The 21,649-nt window shown below is 58.8% G+C and overlaps 3 protein-coding genes across 3 annotated transcripts in view; 2 read left to right on the top strand and 1 right to left on the bottom strand.

Annotated features, from left to right (window-relative positions):
* The window catches only part of CFAP52 (cilia and flagella associated protein 52), a 19,579-nt gene extending 15,474 nt beyond the window's left edge, over positions 1 to 4,105 (top strand). The window contains exons 11-14 of the mRNA XM_042883766.1: positions 1,606 to 1,757; positions 2,325 to 2,427; positions 2,663 to 2,774; positions 3,553 to 4,105. Coding sequence (XP_042739700.1) covers positions 1,606 to 1,757; positions 2,325 to 2,427; positions 2,663 to 2,774; positions 3,553 to 3,746 — 561 coding nt within the window. The 3' untranslated portion in view covers positions 3,747 to 4,105. The remainder of the gene's footprint in view (positions 1 to 1,605; positions 1,758 to 2,324; positions 2,428 to 2,662; positions 2,775 to 3,552) is intronic.
* A 2,524-nt stretch (positions 4,106 to 6,629) lies between these two features.
* Positions 6,630 to 14,206, top strand: USP43 (ubiquitin specific peptidase 43). Its single transcript, XM_042883765.1, has 15 exons — positions 6,630 to 7,106; positions 7,392 to 7,532; positions 8,193 to 8,260; positions 8,525 to 8,617; positions 8,797 to 8,932; positions 9,377 to 9,500; positions 10,065 to 10,125; positions 10,201 to 10,306; positions 10,693 to 10,790; positions 10,870 to 10,947; positions 11,021 to 11,147; positions 11,250 to 11,568; positions 11,985 to 12,143; positions 12,618 to 12,755; positions 12,836 to 14,206. The coding sequence occupies exons 1-15, from the start codon at positions 6,630 to 6,632 to the stop codon at positions 13,414 to 13,416; spliced, it is 2,706 nt and encodes a 901-aa protein (XP_042739699.1). The 3' UTR covers positions 13,417 to 14,206.
* Positions 14,207 to 14,488: 282 nt separating this feature from the next.
* ARHGAP44 (Rho GTPase activating protein 44) overlaps positions 14,489 to 21,649 on the bottom strand; it is a 21,900-nt gene continuing 14,739 nt past the window's right edge. Inside the window, exons 16-22 of the mRNA XM_042883953.1 lie at positions 21,018 to 21,198; positions 20,557 to 20,574; positions 20,066 to 20,287; positions 18,790 to 19,167; positions 18,401 to 18,516; positions 17,929 to 18,312; positions 14,489 to 15,305 (exon numbers count right to left, since the gene is read on the bottom strand). Of these exons, the coding sequence (XP_042739887.1) occupies positions 15,163 to 15,305; positions 17,929 to 18,312; positions 18,401 to 18,516; positions 18,790 to 19,167; positions 20,066 to 20,287; positions 20,557 to 20,574; positions 21,018 to 21,198 (1,442 nt within the window). The 3' untranslated portion in view covers positions 14,489 to 15,162. The remainder of the gene's footprint in view (positions 15,306 to 17,928; positions 18,313 to 18,400; positions 18,517 to 18,789; positions 19,168 to 20,065; positions 20,288 to 20,556; positions 20,575 to 21,017; positions 21,199 to 21,649) is intronic.

Below are 21,649 nucleotides of genomic sequence, written 5' to 3'. Positions count from 1 at the left end.
GTTAACAGCACAACATTCACCTTCTGTGGCTGTGTCGTCTATGGGCAACTCCCTGATGCTTTGGGTTGGTGTTACCTAACTGAGGTGGTAAAGTTAATAGAAGACTCTAATAACTTGACTTCCAATACAGTTATGAAAACATTCCAACACAGAACTCAGAAGGCATCAGACTTGTGCACTTCAGTAATATTATTCCAGCAGTTAAAAAATAACACCGTGTTCTCTGTCTGCTCCACACGCTGCCTTTCATTGTGGCCTTTTGCAATCTGTAAAAGAGACGCTGTTTTTTCCTAAATTTTAAATCATACAAGCATTTTTTAAATATATTAAAATAGATTTGGAAGGCTCGCGTTCAGTTTCTTGCTTTGCTTTGGACTTCCTCCCTGCAGTCTGGCGTGCTCTCAGAACCAGAAGTTTAAGTGCATCCTGATGGATTTAACTGCTCTTAATGCCTTGTTTCTGTACCCTGCTCATCATGTGCAGTGTGCACACTGAAGATTGCACAGGAAATCTTGAAGAGTGGGGCTTGCAGATCTCAAGCAAATGTCCCTATCTTTCTAAATCAGCCTGTGCCTCAGCTCTCCTGCAGAGTGATAGAGAGTGGTAGCAGCAGCACTGCCTTGTCTCACTGCATAAAGACATCAGAGATGATGAGCCACTTCAACCCTTCACTAATAAAAGCACAGTGAAGTACCTTGGATGATTAGTGCTGGAGGATGCAGGGGATGGAAGACCTAGATTCCGTATGAGCACACAGAATGGCACAGGCTGCGGTTAGTTGCTCTCTGAATTGAAAAAGACAGCTGGGACAGAATTAAAGCTAGAAGGCTGGTTAAGTAGAAATGAGAACTGCAGGGGGGCATTTGCTGCATTCATTCAAAAGGCAAAGGAGTGCTCTGAAATGCTAATGGTTCTGTCAAAATCAATCATCTGAAAGCTCTGATGGCCGGGGTTGCTTGAGGTATCTGAAGGCTCTGATCATTTAGGCAGCAGGAATTGGACGTGTCCGATTCGGATCCCATAGGTAACTTAGCATCAGACTTGAAAACATGGAAGGTGAACGTTCTCTGCTTTGGATCTCAGCGTGCGTTAGTAAATTTGCACTAGCATTTGACCTTAGTGAAATGTAAAAGCAAATTGATATCACGAAGTTTGGCACTTATGGGACAGCAAATGCAAGGTGTGAAGGATCAAGTGGAAATATTGCTGCCCTTTCCTCCACTGGGAAAAGAAATGCTTTCAAGGCATGTATTCCACATGAAAGATTCAAAGAGCTGTTTTGTATTTACTTGCTAGCATTACATATGTACCACAAGTACCTGGTAGCTTTTCAAATTCGGTTTCAGAAGCACTGTTCTTCAATCCTTAGAACACAGCTGGAAATGCATCATGGATTAGGTGCTTATTCTCGATGGAGAAATGAGTGAACTGAAATGTGGGTGAGGAGGGCTCTCGTTTGGAGCTAGAGGAACAGAGAGCAGCCTGTTGAGATTCTGTGGCTATACAAGTTGTAAGGGAAATGCAGGGCTTGGGGAAGCTGTGGCATTCTCCTGAGCTCAGACAAAACTGGATGGTACAGAATTGATGTTTGCTGCTGATTTCCAGGTGAGGCTCTGGGCAATTGGTGAGAAAACTCACAAACTGGAAGTAGTTCTGAAGGAGCACATTTCTGCTGTGTCTTGTATTAAGATTAAGAAGAATGACAAAGAGTGTGTCACAGCCAGCCTTGATGGAACCTGCATCATCTGGGATATCGGGTAAGGAGGGGGGCTGGTACTGCAAGGTGCTTACAGTGCTGGAAGTGTCCGTGTTGGGTCACTGTGTCCTATTTGGGACACCATATGGTGAGAAAGAGGGGGAAAAGAGCCTTAGAGAACTAAAATGGGGAAAGATGGGAAAGAACAATCAGTCAGGAAAGGTGGAACTTCCAACACCGGAAACTTTTCAGAGCAGTTTAGACAAGCATTGGTCCCGAGTTGTTCTGCTGTATCAGATCCAGTTCAGATTCTTGACAAGCTATTGCAGATCTCTACTTGTTCTGCACTGTGATGGGGACAAAGACTTTTTTTTGCATAGCACCTAGCAAGGAATCTGGATTAAAAATCTTTGTTTTGTGTGATAGCAGATCAAAAGTCCCGTGAGACAGCATGGTGGGGAACAGAACTGATGACCCCAATAGGTATCATGAAGCCCTGAACTCATCTAAAACCTGTTAACGTTCAAGTAGAAAGATACCTGATGTACAGCACAAGTAGAGAGAGTTCAGACAGTCAAGGTTTGGGTTTTGACCTTATTGCTTGCTCTTGTTTTGGCGCGTTTTGCAGGCGTTTTACAAGAAAACAAATGATTCTGGCCAACACATTGTTCAAATGTGTGTGTTACCATCCTGAAGAATACCAGCTGATCACCAGTGGGACAGACAGGAGGGTAAGCCAAACTACAGCAGTTCTGTTGGTAGTCACTGCAGAACAACATCTGGTTATGGACATTTCATAATCACACCAAGCTGCCATCAGAGCAAGCTGTGCCAGCTAGGGAAGCTTTCCTGGGGAAGCAGAGGCTCGTGATGAAGCTCCTGTACTTCTGAAGAAGTTTGTAGGACAGAACTGACATCTTCGTGCTGTTTATGCACAGCTGAACTTGTCTCTTGTCTGCTCTCTAGATTGGATACTGGGAAGTGTATGATGGCTCTGCTATCAGAGATTTGGAAGGCTCGCTATCGGGTTCCATTAATGGGATGGACATCACATCAGATGGGGCAAACTTTGTCACAGGTGAGTGAGTGGGTGAAACTAGAAGAGAGGAGGCCATGTTAAGACCAAGAAAAGCAAGGCAATGAAACAAAGTCTTGGTAAAATAAGAAAAAAATATAAGAGAAAATTCAGCTGCAACACAGAATAAAACAAATCGCTGCAGAAAAATACTTTGGAAGAGGCTGTGATCCAGACATGGAAGATACTATGGTTCAGTCTTGCAAGATGTAATTTAGAGGTGAAGACAGGTTCAAATGTTCCCAAGGGAGCACAGGGCTTCTCATTTGTTTTCATTGTGTTTGCAGTGCACCTGACTGCTTTTTTCCAGGTGTCCTGCTGGCACTGTTAGTTTCCTGGCACACGTGGCTCCAGGTTCCGTTCAGCCTCAGGCTCACACATTCCCAGCTGTGGTGACATCTCTTCTGGGAGCTGACTGCTAGCACAGGGCCATGCTGCTGTGCACACTGAGCTAAGCCAGCAGGCTTTATGCCAGCACCAGTTCCTTTAGGGAGCCTGGTGACACTGCTGGTGAAGGGCCTTTGGAGGACCTGCCACACTGGTAGCAATTGCTATTCAGAGCTTACAGCAAGCTGCTGGTGCAGGGCCTGAGTGGCCTAATTGCCACCACCTCTCTGCTTCAGCTGAACAGAGGTAGGCTTTGCTATAATGCTTAGGACAGCACATCCCATCCTTCTTCAATCAAAGAGTGCCCAAGTATTCTCTGCCTGTCAGCCGGGAACGAAAAGCAACACAGCAGGGCTCTGCGTAATCCTCTGTTCTCCCTTTGTGCCCAATGCAGGTGGTGACGACCACCTGGTGAAAATGTGGGACTACAACGAGGGGACGGTGACCCACATTGGAGTGGGCCATAGTGGCAACATCACCCGACTCAAGATCTGCCCTGGGAAAAAGTACATCGTGAGTGTGAGTGCCGATGGTGCCATCCTGCTCTGGAAGTACCCTGCCCCTAACGCAGGAGCTGCTGCTTCCTAAGACAGCCCTGCAAGTCCGTCCTTCTCAGAGCTGAGGTTTTTAAAGCACTTTTACTATTGGAGGAGATGCTATTTTTCTACTCTCTGGTATGAATTTACTGGATCTTCCAGATATCCTTTCTAGCACTGAACACATGGGCCTGATTTTTAGCGGGGAGGCTAATTTCATCTTCCACTTAGTTTGGAGTGGAAGTTTTCACCGCTCCTGACAACCCCAGGCTGTTACAGCACTGCTGTTTGGTTACTGCCACCTTCCCTGACAGCCCCCCAGTCTGCTCTTGTTCATATGGCCGCTCGTTTGGGTGCACTCTCTCCCTCCTCTCCTCCCAATCCCTTTCTGTCCCTTTCCTTAATGAATAACTTGTTGTGTAAATTCAGTCTTCTGTGTTCATTTTAATTTGTCCTGATTGAGGAAAAAGCCCTCAGCTCCTGCTCAGCTGTTTGACTATGAAACTCTTGAGTCAAGCTCTTAAATCAGTGTTCTCAAAGGAATTTGGGGTCTTCGGGGCTTCTTCATTTGCAGTGCCCAATTTAAAGCTCTGTTCAGAGGCCTGATTTCCAAGAGTGAGAACACAGCTATTTCCAGCAATGCCAGCTGGACGCATGCAAATTCCTGGTCTCTGCCCTAATTTTCCAAATGGGTTCCAAATATGCATGAAATACCAGATACTCATGCTGGGACAAAACACGTAGCATGCCTGGTGCTGTAACTGACAGCTCTGATGGTACAGCTTGCTCGAAGATCGGTGCAGGCAGCCGGTCTATGAAGTGATGCCAATAGAGTAAATCTTCCTTTTGCATGCACTGATGGCCTGCAGGAGTGGAGTCATAAATGAAAAGTGTTCAAAATGTTGGATTCCTAATGTTAAGACTTACAGAGACTTAAGCTAACTAATGTTTCATTTAGGTACTGTCATACCCAGATTGATTTCATTAGCTGTTTTGGTATGCAGAGGTGGATAGAAAAGTAGGATTGCTCGTCATTCTTTCTATGCCACAACAAATGTTTGCTGCTCATAGCACACCCCTCTGCTCTGGCTCTGGAGGTATCTGTGCACATGTTGCCCATCAAACACTGTGCAGCTCACAGAACCACAGAATGGCCTGGGTTTGGAAGGGACCTCAAGATCGTGAACCTCCAACCCCCCTCCCACAGGCAGGGCCACCAACCTCCACATTTATTCCTTCTGCTTGAAATATCCCTGCTCTTATTTACAGTGTCTGGAGCAAAGGAATTAAGTCATTCCTTCCTCTTTTTCTCTGGATTGGAGGCTCGTTGCTATGCAGCTGTAAACACTCCAGCAGGTTTTACAAGCTCTGCAGCAGCGCTCAGTGTGGCTTGGAAGGCAGGATCAAACCGCTGGAATGTGGGATGGACAGGCAAAACATTTGTGCTTGTGTAGGAGAATGAAAACAGAGCTGTGTGTGGAGCCAGGCAGGCAGCCCAGCAACCCACGTCCTCTCTGCCCAGCCAGGAGCAGCCTGGGTTGCTGCTGTGCCAGCCCCAGCCCACTCCAGCAGTTGATGGGGAGCCCAGCAGGGCAGGGCCTTGCCATGACAGCTTCCCAGGAGCCACAGGTCACTCTCACTTCAGCAAAGCAATTCTATTCCACCCATCATCAGTGATGAAGGACGGCCCTGTGAGCGAAGGAGATCTCTGGTGCTTAGAGTGAGCTCACTGTTGTTTCCCAGCAGCGTGGCAGAGGCAAGCAGAGCTGCTCCCATCACATCAGCAAAGCCCAGAGGTGTCAGTGCCAGCAGCTCTGTTTGCACACACGCTGCATATGCTGCTGACATCTCTCCCCTGCACTGCTGCGTTCCTGGCAGGAGCAGCAGCAGCAGCAAGGCAGAGAAGCAGCAATGCGTGGGCAAGCTACCGTGCTGCGCTGTGCTGTGACAGAGCCCTGTGCTGTGAAAATGGAGTGAAGGTGCTGTCCCTGGAGGGCAGAAGGGTACGCAGGGATGGATGCTGCAATCACAGCCCCGTGCCACCCCGAATTTTGCCATCCCCTCTGCACAGCAGGCCTTCAGCCCTATGGAAGTGCTCCCATCATCATCCTTGCCTCACTCCACCCCAACACAACAGCTCCTCAGTGTGTGTTTTCAGCACACCAGCACCTGAAATAACCTCGTAGTATTCACTGAGATCCCTCAGTGCCTCGGGGTGCTGCAGGTGTGTGGTTTTGCTGGAACACGGCAAAACTGCTGCAAGCAAAGCACAGCTTGGGAGCAACACGAAGCTCTCTGCTCAGCTCTCACGTTGGGAAGCAATGGAGCAGGGAGCAGCGTGGTGCTCCCTGGCACAGCAGCACTCGCTCACCTGCCTCAGCGCTGTTGCTCTGCCAGCGTGTTCCTAACAAGGCAGCGCCCATCCATCTTTAATGCGGGCTCTAAATAACTTAGTGCGCAATCTATAATTTAATTAGACGGATGAGAGTGAGCGAGGTGTCAGGAGGAAGTTGCACCCTCCCTGGGCAGCTGTGCCAACGCATCGCCACTCTTTCGGAGAAGAATTTTCCCCGACGCCCGCCCCTCCCGCTGCCCTCGCTTTCCCTCCGTGCTTCCCTCCCATCCACGCCCACACCGGCGGGGATCACGCAGGTACGGCCCTCCCCGCACGGACTGATCGATGGGCTGAGGCCGATTGAGGTCCAACAGAAGCCCCACGCTCCTCCCCCTCCTCCTCCTCCTTCTCCTCCTCGCCGCTTTCCCCGTCCCTTCCCCGGGTCCAGCCCGACCAGGGGAGGAGCCGCCCGCGTTCTCAAAACCGCCGGTCCCGCACCAGCGGGGGGCACCCAGCGGGCACCCGGCGGCCGCCCGGAGCCATGCTCGGCGCTACGCGCGGCGCTGCGGTGCCGGATCGGGGCGGGGGCCGCCCGGGGCCATGAGCGCGGCGTGGGGCGGCCCCGGGCGGCGGCGGCGCGGGGTCGGGGGGCGGCGGCGGACGCTGCGGGGGTTGGGGGGGCTGGGAGGGCTGGCGGGGCGGCTGCTGCGAGCCTGGGCGCGGCTGGCGGGGGGACGAGGGGATCGGGGCGCCCGGCGGCGGCGGCCGCAGCCCGAGGACGACGAGGGCGGCTTCGAGAGCGCGGGGAGAAGGGAGACGACGCGGGGCGGCGGGGCCGGGGCGGCGGGGAGCGGGGCGCGACCGCCCGGCGCGCAGGGGCTGCGGAACCACGGCAACACGTGCTTCATGAACGCCGTGGTGCAGTGCCTCAGCAACACCGCCCCGCTCGCCGAGTTCCTGGCGCTCGGACGCTACCGAGCCCGCGGGGCCCGCGCCGAGGTCACGCACCGCCTGGCGGCTCTGGTCCGCGCCCTCTGGAGCCTGGAATACACCCCGCGGCTCTCCGCCGAGTTCCAGGTACGGCCGCTCCGGGCTCCGAGTTAACCCGGGTGGGGTCGGAGCGCTCCTCGGGCAGTTCCACGGCGGGGCGGGCGGCGGTGGCATCGCGTGTGCGGGATCATCCCGGGGAGAGCCGCGCGTTGTACCGGGTTGGGAGAGCTGGGGGATCTTTCGCTAATCCCGAGGGCGAATCTGTGCTCCGTGGAGGGGGAAACTGAGGCACAGGGCGGTGCGTTCGGTGGAGATGCGGCTCCGATACCCGGTCGCAGCATCCCCGTCCCGCTGCTTTGCTGCGCCCCGCAGAGCATCGTGGCCAAACACGGCGCGCAGTTCCGCGGTAACGCGCAGCACGACGCCCTCGAGTTCCTGCTGTGGCTGCTGGACCGCATGCACGAGGACCTGGGCAGCGCCTCGCCCGCACCGGGACATCGCGCTGCCCACCAGGTGGGTGTCCCCGGGGGAGGGGGCAGGGCATCCCGGTCCTTCCCTGCTGAGCTGGGGCAGCCCCCGCGGCACCCCGCCCAGCTGGGCAGATAAAAGAGAATCTCTTCTCCGTCCAGTCCGTGTCCTGGGAGGACGGATCTGCGTGCGGAGGGCTGCAGGTTGGATCTGCTGGGGGCACTCCAGGAGGAGGAGCCCTTGGGGGATGCGGGGAGCTTTGGGGTCTTGCAGGGTGCACAGGCACCAAGCACATTGAGTTCCCTCCCCCGACCCCCCTCTGAGACAGCAGATGGGCCCTGGCCCCCAGCAGTCTGCGAGGAGGTGTCAGGCTCAGCGGGACCCAGAGCCAGCAGATGGCACCAGGAGAATCATTGTCCCTTCCAAATATTTTCAGGCTGTTCACTGTAACACTGAAAAACTCCTGCCCACAAAACCAGGCTGGTCCTTCTCTGACAGCACCTCCTGGTATTCCCCATCCCAGTGCTGGTGTGTGTTGGGTACCTTTGCCCCAAGTGCGCCCATTTCACAGGACAGTAGACTGAACGCAGTGGGACTGGGTGTATTCCCAGCCCGTGGGGACCCCACAGCAGTGCCTGAGGATGGTGTGGACCATGAAGGCCATGCTGGTGTAGGGTTCACCCCATTTGTTCTGTGTCCCCACAGTGCAGTGTGGAGCAGAGTGGTGCCAGTGGGGAGAGCTTTGTACAGAGCCACTTCCAGGCACAGTACAGGTGAGCTGTGGGCAGGATGCGGCCCTGTGGTGTTGGGAGGGGGGCTGAGCTGCGCCCAGCATTGCTGTGGGTGACACAGTACCGAGCCACGTCCCTGCATGGCTGTGCAGCAGGGTTCACAGTGAGCAGCTGCTGGCTGTGCCTCGTGCTGTGCATGCGCTGTGGGATGTGGCTGTGCCTTGTGGCCACCCAGCCCCCAGGGATGTGTCCCCGTGCCCCACATGGGTACTCAGAGCTGTGCCATTGGCCTGCCCATGTGTGCAGATCATCCCTGACGTGCCCACACTGCCGGAAGCAGAGCAATACCTTCGACCCATTCCTGTGCATCTCGCTGCCCATCCCCGTGCGCCAGACCAGGTGAGTGTGTGGCAAGGGGACGGCCAGCACCACTTGGAGCATCTGGCCCCAAAAAGGGTCATTTGTGCCGTATGGGGAGAACTCAGAGCGCAGGAGGTTGCGGTGTCCAGCAAGGAGGGATGCATGCTGGCACCACCACACCTGGGGCACACATGACATCCCCACCATGATGTCCCCAGGGCACTGAATGTGACGCTGGTGCTGCAGCGTGAGGGCGGGCGCTCGCTGCGCGTGGGGTTGGCAGTGCCACTGCTGGGCACGGCTGCAGAGCTGCGTGAGATGGTGGCACGGGAGGGGGATGTGCCCCCACAGCAGGTAATGGGGAGGCACTCAGAGCCCGTGTGCTGTGCTGTGCCTGGTGCTGAGCCTTGTTGGGCCTTGTACAATGCCACGTGCCGTGCTGGGCCATGCTGTGTGCCTTGTACCGCACTGTGTGCTACGCTGTGCGCCGTGTCGTGTACCTGCACTGTGTGCCATCTGCTGTGCTGTGCCTTGCCTCGTGCCACGCTGTGCCACGTGCTGTGTGCCATGTTCTGTGCCATCTGCTCCACCACGTGCTGCGCCATATGCGCCATGTGCTGCGCCATGTGCCATGAGCTGTGCCACACGCTGTCATGTGCTGTGTACTGTGCCCTGTGCCATGCCGTGCACCAGGTGCTGTGCCATGTGCCACGCTGTGTACTGCACCATGTGCTGTGTGCCATGTATTTGCACTGTGTGCCTTGTGCCACATCCAGAGCCATGTGCCACATGCCACAGGTGATCCTGGCCGAGGTGTCCCCGCAGGGCTTCCTGCGCTCACTGGATGACGCTGAAGAGCTGAGCACAGCTGGGCAAGAGGCACCCCTGTATGCCCTGCAGGCTCCCCCAGAGGCCCCTGCAGGTACTGGGCACTGTGTTGGGGCTGGTGGCATTGGTGGCGTCCTACTGGTGACCGCTGGGAGCCCTGTCCCCATGCCGTTGGTGGGAGGCAGGTGTGCTGCGCTGGGATTGGTGGGAGGAAGGTGTCTGCCCCGCTGGGATTGGTGGGAGGCTCCAGCCCCGCTGCTGTGATTGGTTGGAGGCAGGTGTGCTGTGCTGTGATTGGTGGCATCTGTGCCCCCTCTCCCAATGACGGGTGGGAGCTGTGCCCCGTCTGCTGTGATTGGTGGGAGGGAGGTGTGTTTTGTCGCGATTGGATGGAGGCAGATGCATGCTCTGCTGCAATTGGTGGCACCTTTCTCCTCCTCTGCTGTGATTGGTAGGAGCCTTGCCCCTCACGCCACGATTGGTGGGAGGCAGGTGTCTGTCTTGCCGTGATTGGTGGGAACCTCACCCCTCGCGCTGCGATTGGCGGAGCCGTTGGCGGGAATTTTCCCACGCCCTCCGTGTCACCCCGGTGTCCCCATCCCTCCCCCCAGGGGGTTCCCACGGGCATGGCCGCACCGCGCTCACCCTCTGCCCGCAGGCGCCCGCCCTGTGCTGCTGCTGCTGTGCCACGTGGCGGGCACCGGTCCGCACCGCGCCAGGTACCGCCCTGCCCTGCCCTGCACACGGCCCCCCTGCGTGTCCCCATGTCCCCAAACATGTCCCCACGTCCCCAGGTTCGGATCACCGCTGGTGCTGTGGGCGGAGCGCGGTGCCTCTTGGGCACAGCTGCAGCGCGACGTGCTGGCCCCGCTGCGCGGCATGATGAGGAGCACCGTGCAGGTGGGTGTCCCCATGGGTTGTCCTTGCGGGGGGCCGTGGTGACCCCACCAGTGGCCATGGTGTCCCTGTGAGCGGCGTCCCTGTTGCCCTGGTTGGCCATGGTCACTGGATGTGGCTGCAGTGTCACCCATCCCTGCCACATGGGTGCCATTGCCACCAAGGTATCCGCAGGGCTGACGGGAGCCCACAGTGAATCACACACTGCAGCCCCGTCCCTGTCCCTCTGGGTGTCCCCACCATGGGTACAAGAGCAGAACTGAGGTCACATGGGGATACTGAAGTGTGGGATAGTGCTCCGGCCCTGCTGGCACTAGCATCCCAGGGTGAGGGCGCTCCCCCTGAGGGACCTGAGGGTCCTTATGTCCCCTCACCGTGCTGTCCTGCAGGGCACGGCGCCGCTGTTCCGCATCCACGTGGCCAGGGAGCCCAGTGCCTACCTGTCCCCACAGGACCCACACCCGCTGTGCCACGCGGCCATTGACAGGTGAGGGGGGGCCACCCCACAGCCCTGCAGGGATGGGGAGGCCCCACTCCACACCTCCCTTTCCCTTTGGGGCGCTCAGGGCGCTGCAGCAGAGCCCCGCTGGCGGACCCCCCCATGTCGCTCTGACAGTGGACTGGGACATCGGCACCAAAGAGCGGTGAGTGCAGCACTGGGGGGGACCACAGCCCCGTGCTCCATCCTTGACCCCCCCCTCACCTCCCACCCTGCAGGCTTTTTGGCAGCGTGCAGCAGGAGGTGGTGCAGGATGCAGACAGCGTGCGGCTGCAGCAGGCGGCACACCAGCAGCACAGCTGCACTTTGGATGAGTGCTTCCAGCTCTACACCAAGGAGGAGCAGGTGGGTGCACCCAAAAAGCCTCACGCCCTGCGGTGCTGGGCAGGGGGAGGAGGGGGAGGGACAAAACACTCCTTTTGGGATGCTCACAGTATGTGCCTCCAGCTGGCACCGGATGATGCATGGCGCTGCCCGCACTGCCGGGTCCTGCAGCAGGGCACAGTGCAGCTCCGCCTCTGGACGCTGCCCGACATCCTCATCATCCACCTGAAGCGCTTCCGCCAGGTTGCCCAGCGCCGCCACAAGCTGAGCACGCTGGTGCGCTTCCCCTTGCGTGGGTTGGACATGGCCCCACACCTGGCCCCGGGGGGGGGACGATGGCAGAACTCCCTGCGCCCAACTCGGAGCTGCCCCCCGGATGCTCTGTATGACCTTTACGCTGTCTGCAATCACCATGGCAGCATGCAGGGCGGGCACTACACCGGTGAGCGAGGGGTGCTGTGGGGCGGGGGGCATGGCACAGCCATGGGGGGTGGGGCTAGGGGTGCCGAATGGGGGTGTGCAGTGAGATAAGGTGTGGGAGTGGAGGTCGCTGAAAGGAGAGTGCCATGGGCATGGCTTGGGGCCAGGGTTGTGCTGCATGGCAGCAGTCAGTGGGGGAAGGATGTGGGGCTGGGGTGCATGGTGAGGACATGGGGTGTGGGGTCACACGGTGCTGCAGGGGAATAGTGGGATAAAAATGTGTTGTGTGAGGGGTGCAGTGGGGAAGAGCATGGGGCCAGGGGCATTGCAAGGGGTGTGCAGTGCGTCAGAGCAGCGTGATGGGCTCCATCTTTGCTGTGGGGAGGGGAGACCCGAGGGGCCCTGCTCCCTGCTCCCCCTCCCTCACCCCTGCCCCAGCGTACTGCTGCAACTCCCTGGACGGGCGCTGGTACAGCTACGATGACAGCACAGTGGAGGGGGTGCGGGAGGACGAGGTGAGCACCCGCAGCGCCTACATCCTCTTCTACCAGCGCCGCAACGCCATCCCTGCCTGGTCGGCCAGCAGTGCTGCCAGAGGTGAGCAGTGTCACCCCCCCCCCCCATCACCACCTTGGCAGCACCTGCAGAGCAGGCACACTGTGCGTGCAGAGCACAGCCAAATGCGCGTGCACACACAGCACGATGTGCCTGCACGCAGCACTGCTGGATGCACACTCGTGTGCACTCAAGATGTGTGTGTGCTCACAGCACAGTTGCATGCAGGTACGTGCGTGCACCTGGACAGATACCTGTGCGTTGCCATCCATGAGCAGTGCAGCAGGCAGGCACACATTTGCATATAGCAGGGCTCCATGCACACACATGCTGGTTTGCATCAGCATGCACAGCATTGTGCAGATACCGCACACATCCGCATGCTTCTGTGCACACCTCTTGCATGCCTGCATATGCACACTGCTCACTGCAGCTCCTGCATTGCTGCACCACCCAGCAGCCCCCAGCCCCACTCCCTGGCACTGTGCCCCCCCATGCAGCTCCCATTCCCCACAGGCAGCAGCAGCTCGGCCCCATTGAACCACTGGGCAGCCCGGCTAGGGGGCACCAAGCAGTACAGCGCAGGATCCCAGCCTGCAGCTCCCCGCCCATCCCCACCCTGCAGCCCGGACCTTAGCACCACACAGGAGCAAGGTGAGCTCCCCCCCGGCCCTGAACCCTGCAGCAGCCCCGGTGCAACCACCCCCCACCTCCCTCATGCTCTCTCCTTGCAGGTGGCTTCGAAGCCCGGCCGCCGGTGCGGGTGGTGCAGAGCCGCAGCCTCAGTGTCAAGCTGCCACCCCCCGCCCGCTGCAGGGCCCCCCCCAGGGCTGTGCCCCTGCGGTGGTCCTTCGCCTCGCGCCCGCGGGCGGCCCCTGGGCAGCTGCTGCCATACATCCCCATGGGGCCGGTAGGTGGGGGCAGCCCCCGTGTGGAGCAGAAGGCCGTGCTGGGTGATGCTGCAGGCAGCACACAGAGTACAGAGCCCCCCCGCTGCACCCCAACACCACGCCGGGCCCACAGCGCCGGCCCCACCGGGATCTCGTGCCCCAAAAGTCCCCCGTGGAGTGGCGAGCAGGAGACAGGCCCCCCCCGGGTGCGGCAGGAGGGCACCCCTCGGGCACAGCACGACCCCCACAGCCCTGATGGGCCCATCCGGCGCTCACAGAGCTCAGCCTGCCTCCCCCCACGGCCCCCTCACCCCATGCGGCGCTCAGCATCGCTGGGCCGGGGTGCAGGTGGCACTGCGGGGATACGGGGCAGGGAGCGCACAGGAACCCTGCGGCATGGGGCCGTGCCTGAGTCCAGCTTCTGAGGAAGGGAGGGGATGGTTGTGGGGCTGAGCTGGCAGTGGGTGGCACCCAAAGCATTGTGCTGTGGGGTCGGGGCATCTCTACACTGTGGGCATCCCACACCTGGGTACCCAGAGCCTGGAGCATCGCACAGCTGCATGTATGGCTCTAGGAGCATCCAGCACCAAGAGCGTTGTGCAGGGGGGAAACTACAAACAAAGCATCCCTGTGCCGGGAGCATCCTGCACCTGGGTACCCAGCACTGGGAGTGTTGTGCCATGGGCCGTATGCAGTCAGGGCATTCCTGCATCATCAGCATCCTGGGGCTGGGTGCACGGTGCTGGGGGCATCCAGCGATGGGAGCGTTGAGCTCTGGGCTATCTGGAAGCAGGGCATCCCTGCGCCAGCAGCATCCTGCATCAGGGTATCCATCACCACCTGTGCTGGGATCATCATGCAATGGAGTGCCCAAAATCAGGGCGTGCCTGCACTATGAGCATCCTGCAGCTGGGTACCAGCCCTGGGCGCATCCCACTCAGGGATCCCTTCGCACCCGGCTGTGCTGTGCTGTCTGCACCCTCGGCCCTGTGCCTTTCAGCCCATGCCTTACTGGGAGCAAGCAGGGGGTCTGCAGGGCCGAGGGGCTGTTGGGAGAGAGAGTATTTATTCTATACAGAGAGTTCTATGCAGAGATGCTGTTTGTTTTCTACAAGCTACTGGTGCTGAGGGTTGGGCTGCGGGGCTGCTTGCACACTCAGGGCTATGCAGTGCGTGGTTCTCCCGCAGCCATTTCTATTAAAGACATGAAAGGAGCGCGCTGTGTGCTGCGTCCACCTGGGGGACGGCGCTGGGGGTTTCTTGGTGCTTTCTAGTGACTTTTCTGGGACCTTCCAGTGTGGCTGCTTTGAGGTTTGGGGGTGGCTGTGAGCCGAGCAGCCCCTGTGCTGCTTCAGTTTCCCTCTGTGGGTGATGCATTTGAAGCTGGAGGGGCACATTCTGTCCCCAAACCCGCACAGCCCCCCTCGTGGAGTGGCCCCTTCCCAAGCGCGTGCAGAGCCGCGGGAGGCGTTGAATGAAGGCAGGCTGGGGGCTGAGTTCCACAGCGATGTGCACGTTTATTCCAGCTGCTCCTGCCCCCGCCCACCCGTCCCCGTGCTGTGGGTGACGGTCAGATCGCGGCGGTGCAGAAGCAGTGGGGCCGGGGGGTCGGGGCAGTGCAGCACAGGGGGCGGAGCGGGGCCACGAAGCGTTCCCATGGACATAGTCCGTTTGTACACCAAGATCGGATGGAATGGCTCAAAATAAAACAAATATATATATATATATTTCTATATATACAAATATAATATATATATATATCTATGCCCACCAGATATATATATATATGTCCTCTCTCTGAAAAGGATAAAAGGTGACTTTGTCTTTGCATGCACAACCAAAGCCTCTGCTCCACGCCACCAACCCACGACGACAGCAAACAGGGGACGAGGCCGTGCCCCGCACCCGCCTTATTGCTATGGGGCCATCCTCATATCCCAGCCACGGGGGTACGGAGCGGGGAGACGAGACCCCGGGCTGCTGCCCCACGTCAGAAGGGAATGGGGCTCCGGTGCCTCTCCAGCCCCGCTGCCACCACGAGGACGTGCCGGGGGGGGACATAGGCACCGAGTCACAAGGCAAAGTCTGGATAAGGCGAACCGAACCCCACTACGGAGCGGCAGCACCCGGTGCGGGGCTGGGGGCCGCAAGGATGGGCGGAGGGGACGCCGTCATAGGGCCGTGCTCTCCGAGTCCTCCTCCTCCTCTGCAGGGCCCTTCAGCTGCACTCTCTGCGCGGCGTCCAGCGGGTCCCGGCGCAGCGTGGCCTCCGCGCCCCCCAGGTGAATGGACGGCAGCTCGAAGTGCAGCAGACCTGCGGCAGGCACAGACAGCGGCGTGAGGGGCTGCCGAACGCGGCGAGGGGGGCAGGTACCGTTGTGTGCCGTGATTGATGGGTGCTGCGTGCTCAGCACTGTGGCCGGAGGGGAAGTGTGGGGCTTTTGTCCCCACCTGTGTGTCCCCACACCTGGCAGCACGTTGCTGGCCTTTGCTGAGCCTGGAGAAAGCCGCCCCGAGGACAACTGCTGCTCCTGCCTGGCTCCACCAGTAGCTGCTGGCTTCAAGGCAATGCCTGCACGCAGTGCTGGGATGCAATGTCTGAGTGTGCCAATATGGGAATGCAGTGCCGGGGAAGCACTGGGTGCAATGCTGGAGTGTAATGCTGGGGTTACACCAGTGCCTGGCTGCACCAATGCAAGATGGTTGCACCAATGCAAGAAATGCTGGGGTGCAATGCCGGGGTTGCATCAGTGCTTGGATGCAATGCTGGTGTGCAGTGCCTCGCTGCACCAGCGCGGCATTGCACCAGTGCCTGGGTGCAACACTGGGGTATAATGCTGGGGTTACACCCCAGGGGTCTCTGCCTGGATGCAGTGCAGTGCCTGGGTGCACTGACGTGTGGATGGAAAGCCGGGGTGCAATGCTGAGATGGCACCCATGCTTGGATGTACTGCCATGGCGTGAGCTGCTAGAGCACCATGCCAGAATGCACCCTTGCCTGTCTGCAATGCTGAGATGCAGTGCTGGGGCAGCACTCGTGCGTGAGTGTGCTGATGGTTGGACACAATGTCTGGGTGCACCCACAGCTGGGCACAATGGGGACAACACCAGGGACACACCAGTGCTGGGCTGTGATGTCCACCAAAGCCCAACTCGCCTCCACACAGCTCCCTGTTCAGTCTGCCCTCACAGGCAGGGCTGCACGCAGAGGGCACCACCGCCATCCCAGCTGCCAGCTGGGTGACCGGGACAGTGTCCCCAAAGCATCCCCACTGCCAAAGTGTCCCCATGGGCAAGGCATCACTGTGTGATGCTGAAGCTGCACGTGGGGGCTGGCTCTTGGGGACAGCACTGCTTAGGAGATGGGGACACTCATGCTGACCCCGGTGCTGCCCCCCACACTTGGCTCTGCAGCACAGACAGCACAGGGGGGACAAAACCCAGCGCCACCAGGTTGGCACACAGTGGTTGTGGCATCAGAGCTGTCCTGGGGACCTTGCCAACCTCCTAGACACTGCCACCTTCCTGGGGACACTGTCACCTTTGTGGAGGCATTGCCACCTCCCTATGGGACATTGGCATCTTTCTGGGAACACTGCCATGTTCCCAGGGACACGGCCACCTTTTGTGAGGACACTGCCTTCTTGTCTGGGAACACTGCCACCTTCCCAGCGATGTCACAACCTTCCTGAGGACAATGCCACCTTCCCAAAGATGCTGTTACCTTTCCAGAGACATTACCACCTTCCTGAGGACAATGCCTGGACCTTCCAGGGCACAATTTCCTGGGCACACTTTCCTGGGCACATAGCCACCTTTATTGGGGCAGTGCCACCTTCCTGAGCACACTGCAACCTTCCCAGGGATCTTGTCACCTTCCCAAGGACACTGTCATCTTACCAGGAACCCTGCTGTCCTCCTAAGGACACTGCCATCTTATTGGGCACACTGCCATCTTTCCAGGGGACCATGCTACCTTCTTGAGGACCAACCTTGTCATTGTTCCATGTGCACTGCCACCTTCCCCAGGACACTGCCACCTCTCTGAGCTCACTGCCACCTTCACAGGGACCTTATGACCTTCCCAGAAACTTCACCACCTTCCCAAGGTCACCGTCACCATCCTGGACACACTGTCATCTTCCTCAAGGATGCTGCCACTTTTCCAAGCTCACTGCTGCCTCCCTGAGCACACTGTCACCTTCCCAGGGACCCTGCCACCTTTCCAATATCACTGTCACCTTCCCAAGGATGCTGCCATCTTCCTAAAGTTGCTGTCACCTTCCTGTGTATATTGCCATCTTCCTGGGCATACTGTCACCTTCCTATGGGCCTTGCCAACTTCCAAAGACATTGACACTGTCCAAGGATGCTGCCATCTTCCCAAGCTCACCGTCACTTTCTTGTGCACATTGTGACCTTCCCAAGGTCACTGTTACCTTCCTGGGCACGTTGCTTCCTTCCCAAGGACCTTGTGACCTTCCCAAGGTGGCTGTCACCTTTCTACGCACACTGTCACCTTCCCAGGGACCCCGACACCTTCCCAAGGATGCCACCACTTTTCTGAGTACATTTCCAACTTCCCAAGAACCTTGTGACCATGACAGGGACTTTGCCACCTTCCCAAGATCACTGCCCCACTCTTGATGACTGTCCCTTTCCCAAGGTGACCATCACCTTCCTCGACACATTGCCACCTTCCCAAGGACTCTGCCACCTTTCCAAGGTGACCATCACCTTCCTGGGCACATCATCACTTTCCCACGGATGCTGCCATCTTCCCAGCCACGCTGTCACCAAACCCCAGGGCGCAAACAGCCATCCTGCAGACTGGGCAGTGCCGCAGGGTCCCCACGGTGTCCCTGGGCAGCGGCCGTTCCCAAGAGCGCTCTGAGCTCCCGGCACAGCCCGGCTGCGTCCCGCGGCGGCTGGGTTACCTGTGGGCACGCTCTCCCCGGGGGCCACGGCGTCGAGCAGGGGGGGCTCCGTGGGCTGGGGGCTAGAGCCGGACGCGCTGGCCGTGGGGGGCTGCGGCGGCGGCAGCGAGGGCCTCTGCCTCGGCTTGGGGACGGGTCGAGATTTGGTTACAGAGCTGCCCAGGGGAGGAAGAGGAGGAGGAGGAGGAGACGGGGAAGGTGCGGCGGCTGGGGACAGCTGACCTGAGGCCAGGCAGTAGCCTTGAGGGTAAGCGAGTCCATAGGGCGCGGGGGTGCCTGGCGGGGTTGGGGACAAGCTGCCGGGGGACGGCTGGCCCGCCGGCGGCTCCGATGTGCCCCCTGAGGAGGGCGCCTTGGGTGGGATGGGCGCCAGCTTCTTGGAGGCTGCGGGAGAGACAGACAGACAGGAGGATGGAGAGACGGATGGACAGCGGTCAGGGGACTGGGGGGTGGCACACAGACGGGTACCCACCTTTGCGTGGGGCGCGCGGGCTCTGCTCGGCGGGGGATGGTGGTGTGGCCATGGGCTGCTGCCCACCGCCCTTCTGTGCTGTGGAGATGGGGGATGGCTCCTTGGGCTTTAGTGTGCTGTGGGGACAAGGGATGGCAGTGAGAAGCTTTGCTCCCAAAGCCCTGCACCCAAAGCCCAGCACCAGCAGCATCCTTGTGCAAAGCACGCAGCTGGCGTGCCATGGGGCCACGGTGCTCAAGTGCACCCACTGAGCTGCTGAGGCTTTAATTGCAATTTAAAGCAATTTCTTAGCACAAAGGCCATGCTTCAGCCAAGCCAACTCATGTCCAGCAGCCATCTCCCTGGAGACAGCAGGGTTAAGGGACAGCCATGGTGGCAGGGGTAGTTACCTGGCCAGGTCGGCTCCCGCAGGCATGCGGCCGCCCCCGGGGGGAGAGGGCAGCATGTGGGGCCGGGGGCTGGGGAGGAGCAGTGGGGCAGAGATGGGGAGCTGGCAGTGCCATGGGGCAAGAGAGCGTGGTGTGGGGACCAGCAGGGAGCAAGGCTTGGGGCGAGGGTGGGGGGTGAGTGAACGGGGGGAGCAGGAGGAAGAAGAGGAGGAGCGGGAGGGAGGAAGGCTCTGGCTGCAACCCGGCCAGAGGCGCAGTGCAGGTTGTGTCCAGGGCAGGGGACAGGGATGGGGACCAGGGGCCGGGGGCCCCCGCTTGTCCTCAGGGCAGGGGAGGCTGTAGCAGCAATCCGGCCAGGCGGGCGGCACACCACGCGTGCTGCAAAATGTCCAAAAAGATCACAGAACAGCAAAACGATAGAACAACAAAATAAAAAGAGACGTGAGCAGAAGCATCAGCAGGAGGGGGAATTGAGAGCAGCAGCAAGGCAGCAACACTAGGAGAGCAGGAACGGCCCCAGCAGGGCTCATGGGGCTGCTCAGAGGATCAGCCAACATCAAAACAGGGGGAGCCTGGGGGACAGCCCCTTCCCCACGGCTGCAGAGCCCTTTGGAGTGGGAGCTCCATCGCTGGGATGGAGCCCTTGGCATGTCCCCCTGGTCTGCAGGTGCCACCAGCAGCCTGGCACAGGGATGGAGGAGGGATGGGGTGAAGGCAGCAGCACCAGGATGGGTCAGCATGTTACAAGGGATGAGAGCAACGCAGAAGCAGATTGGCACAAAGGGCACTGAAGCGAGGCAGCAGCGGCACAGTGGAGGCAACCTGATGGGCATCCCCACTACAGGGAGAGGCTGTGGGGTACCCAGGGTGGGACTGCTCTAAGCATTGCCCTGTACCAGAACACAGCTCTTGGGTCCCTAACAAAACCCATGGGTGCTTGGCCTGCACTCTGCCATGCCACACAGCAGTCCTGCAGGGTGGCAGGAGAGGAAGGCTCTCCATTTTGGGGCAGGATGGCACAAGATAGGTGCTTTCTTCCATTTTGACCTACGTGAACCACAGGAGGACATGGATTTTGGGTAAAGAAAGAGCTCAGGGAACACTAGGCTCCTTTAGGATTTTGCTCTGATCACTGCAAGCCCAGCAGCTTACAGCTCAACATTGTGAGTGCAAGAGTCCTGAGGGGAAGCCCAGCTCAGCTTGGTCCCAAGGGGGACATCAGAGGGACACCACGGGGACAAGCGTGCCACAGACACACAGGGACACAGGTCCATACCTTGCCCGCTCGGCTGTGGGCGGGAAGCCAAAGCTGGTGGCAGGAGATGAGGGGCTGGCTGACACATCAGGAGCCTGCTCAGGGATGGGTGAGTGCGGCGTGGAGGGCAGCTCGGCGGGCGGTGCGGGTGGCTGCGTGGCCGGGGGGGTGGCAGGTGTCTTGCGTGCTCCTGAGGTGCCTCTACGTGCCACCCACGAGGTGTCCATCACCCTGACACCCATGCTGGGGACAGAGATGGAGCCTCAGCATCCGCACGGCAAGACGGGACCGCGCTAAGGCACCGCCGGTGTCCCAGCCCAATGCAGCTCCCATTGAGCCCCTGCAAATGTTTCTTCCACTGAGAAGCTGCTGGGAATAAATCCCCACGGCAACAGGGTGGGATGGCTTTGCAGGACAGGCTGGTGACACCAGCCATATCACCCTTTGCCTTGGTACCGGGGCACCAGCATCCTCCCAGCACCCGCCCGGAACTGTCGTAGAGAACACCATACCTTTGGATTTTCCTAAGGCTGCATGGACAGAAACAGATGGTTATTAGTGGTAAATAACCTAAAACCAGACATGGGGAGCTTGGAAAAGGTGCTAAGAAGACATGGGGCTTGGAGTGTGGGCACTGGTAGGACGTGGTAGGAGGAACATATGATGAAGATGGGGAAGCCTCGGTGCAGGTTTCAGAACTGGGTCCATAGCACAAGAAGGGCACAGGAGGTGACACAGGGGCCAGCCTGCTCCCACCCCCACCAGGTTTGGGGCTGTGACAAGCCCAGGTCTCATCCAAGCATCCTTAGATCTTATCCAAGTGCTCCCATATCTCATCTCAGCATCCCTGGGGGAAGAGTGCATCCCCAGCACGGGCTGCAGGGTCCTCCCATTGGAACCACCCATCTTGCAAGCGAATCCAACCCTGGGGAGCAGTGCCAGCTCCCCGTCCCCAGCCCCAAACAGGCCCTACCCATCCTTCTTGTAAAATTCCAGCATCATGTTATCCGTGGCCACGCTGAGTGGCCGCCGCGCCTGGTCGTGCTGCTTGCGGTCAGCATGGTCCATGTCTGGGGAGGGCATGGAGCTGTAGTTGGCATTGTGGTTCACGTGCATGGGGCTGCCATAATTGCCGGTGACATTGAATTCAATGTCTGCGTGGAAAATGAAAGATGGACATCAGCCCGCTTGTCCCCAGCAATGGTGCTGGGTGCAGCAAGGATGCAGGGTGGAGGTGCTCCTGGCGCTATGTAAACCACAAGGTTGCCCACAATGGAGCCATGGAGTAGCTGGGTGCATCCCACTGCTCGCATAAATCATGTTGGTCCTCTCACCCACCCTAGACACATGAAGCTCATCCAATGCCATCCCACTGCATCCCATCCACCTCATTCCATTTCATTGCATCCCACCCCATTCCATTCCATTCCATTCCATTCCATTCCATTCCATTCCATTCCATTCCACTTCATCCCATCCATCCCATCCCACTTCATCCCATCCCATCCCACCTCATCCCATCCCATCCCATCCCATCTCATCCCATCCCATCCCATCCCATCCCATCCCATCCCATCCCATCCCATCCCATCCCATCCCATCCCA

This window comes from Lagopus leucura, unplaced genomic scaffold (genome assembly GCF_019238085.1).
Source record: "Lagopus leucura isolate 7727_CA_CO unplaced genomic scaffold, USGS_WTPT01 Super-Scaffold_100040, whole genome shotgun sequence".
Lineage (NCBI taxonomy): Eukaryota > Metazoa > Chordata > Aves > Galliformes > Phasianidae > Lagopus > Lagopus leucura.
The sequence above is the reverse complement of the archived record's forward strand: the minus strand, read 5'-3'. Positions and strand labels throughout refer to the sequence as shown.

Coding starts and splice junctions, on each gene's coding strand:
- USP43 (XM_042883765.1), top strand. CDS start 6,630: ATGAGCGCGGCGTGGGGCGGCCCCGGGCGGCGGCGGCGCGGGGTCGGG. Junction 10,791..10,869: donor TGCCACGCGGCCATTGACAG/GTGAGGGGGGGC, acceptor TGGGGCGCTCAG/GGCGCTGCAGCAGAGCCCCG. Junction 11,569..11,984: donor GCAGGGCGGGCACTACACCG/GTGAGCGAGGGG, acceptor CCCCTGCCCCAG/CGTACTGCTGCAACTCCCTG.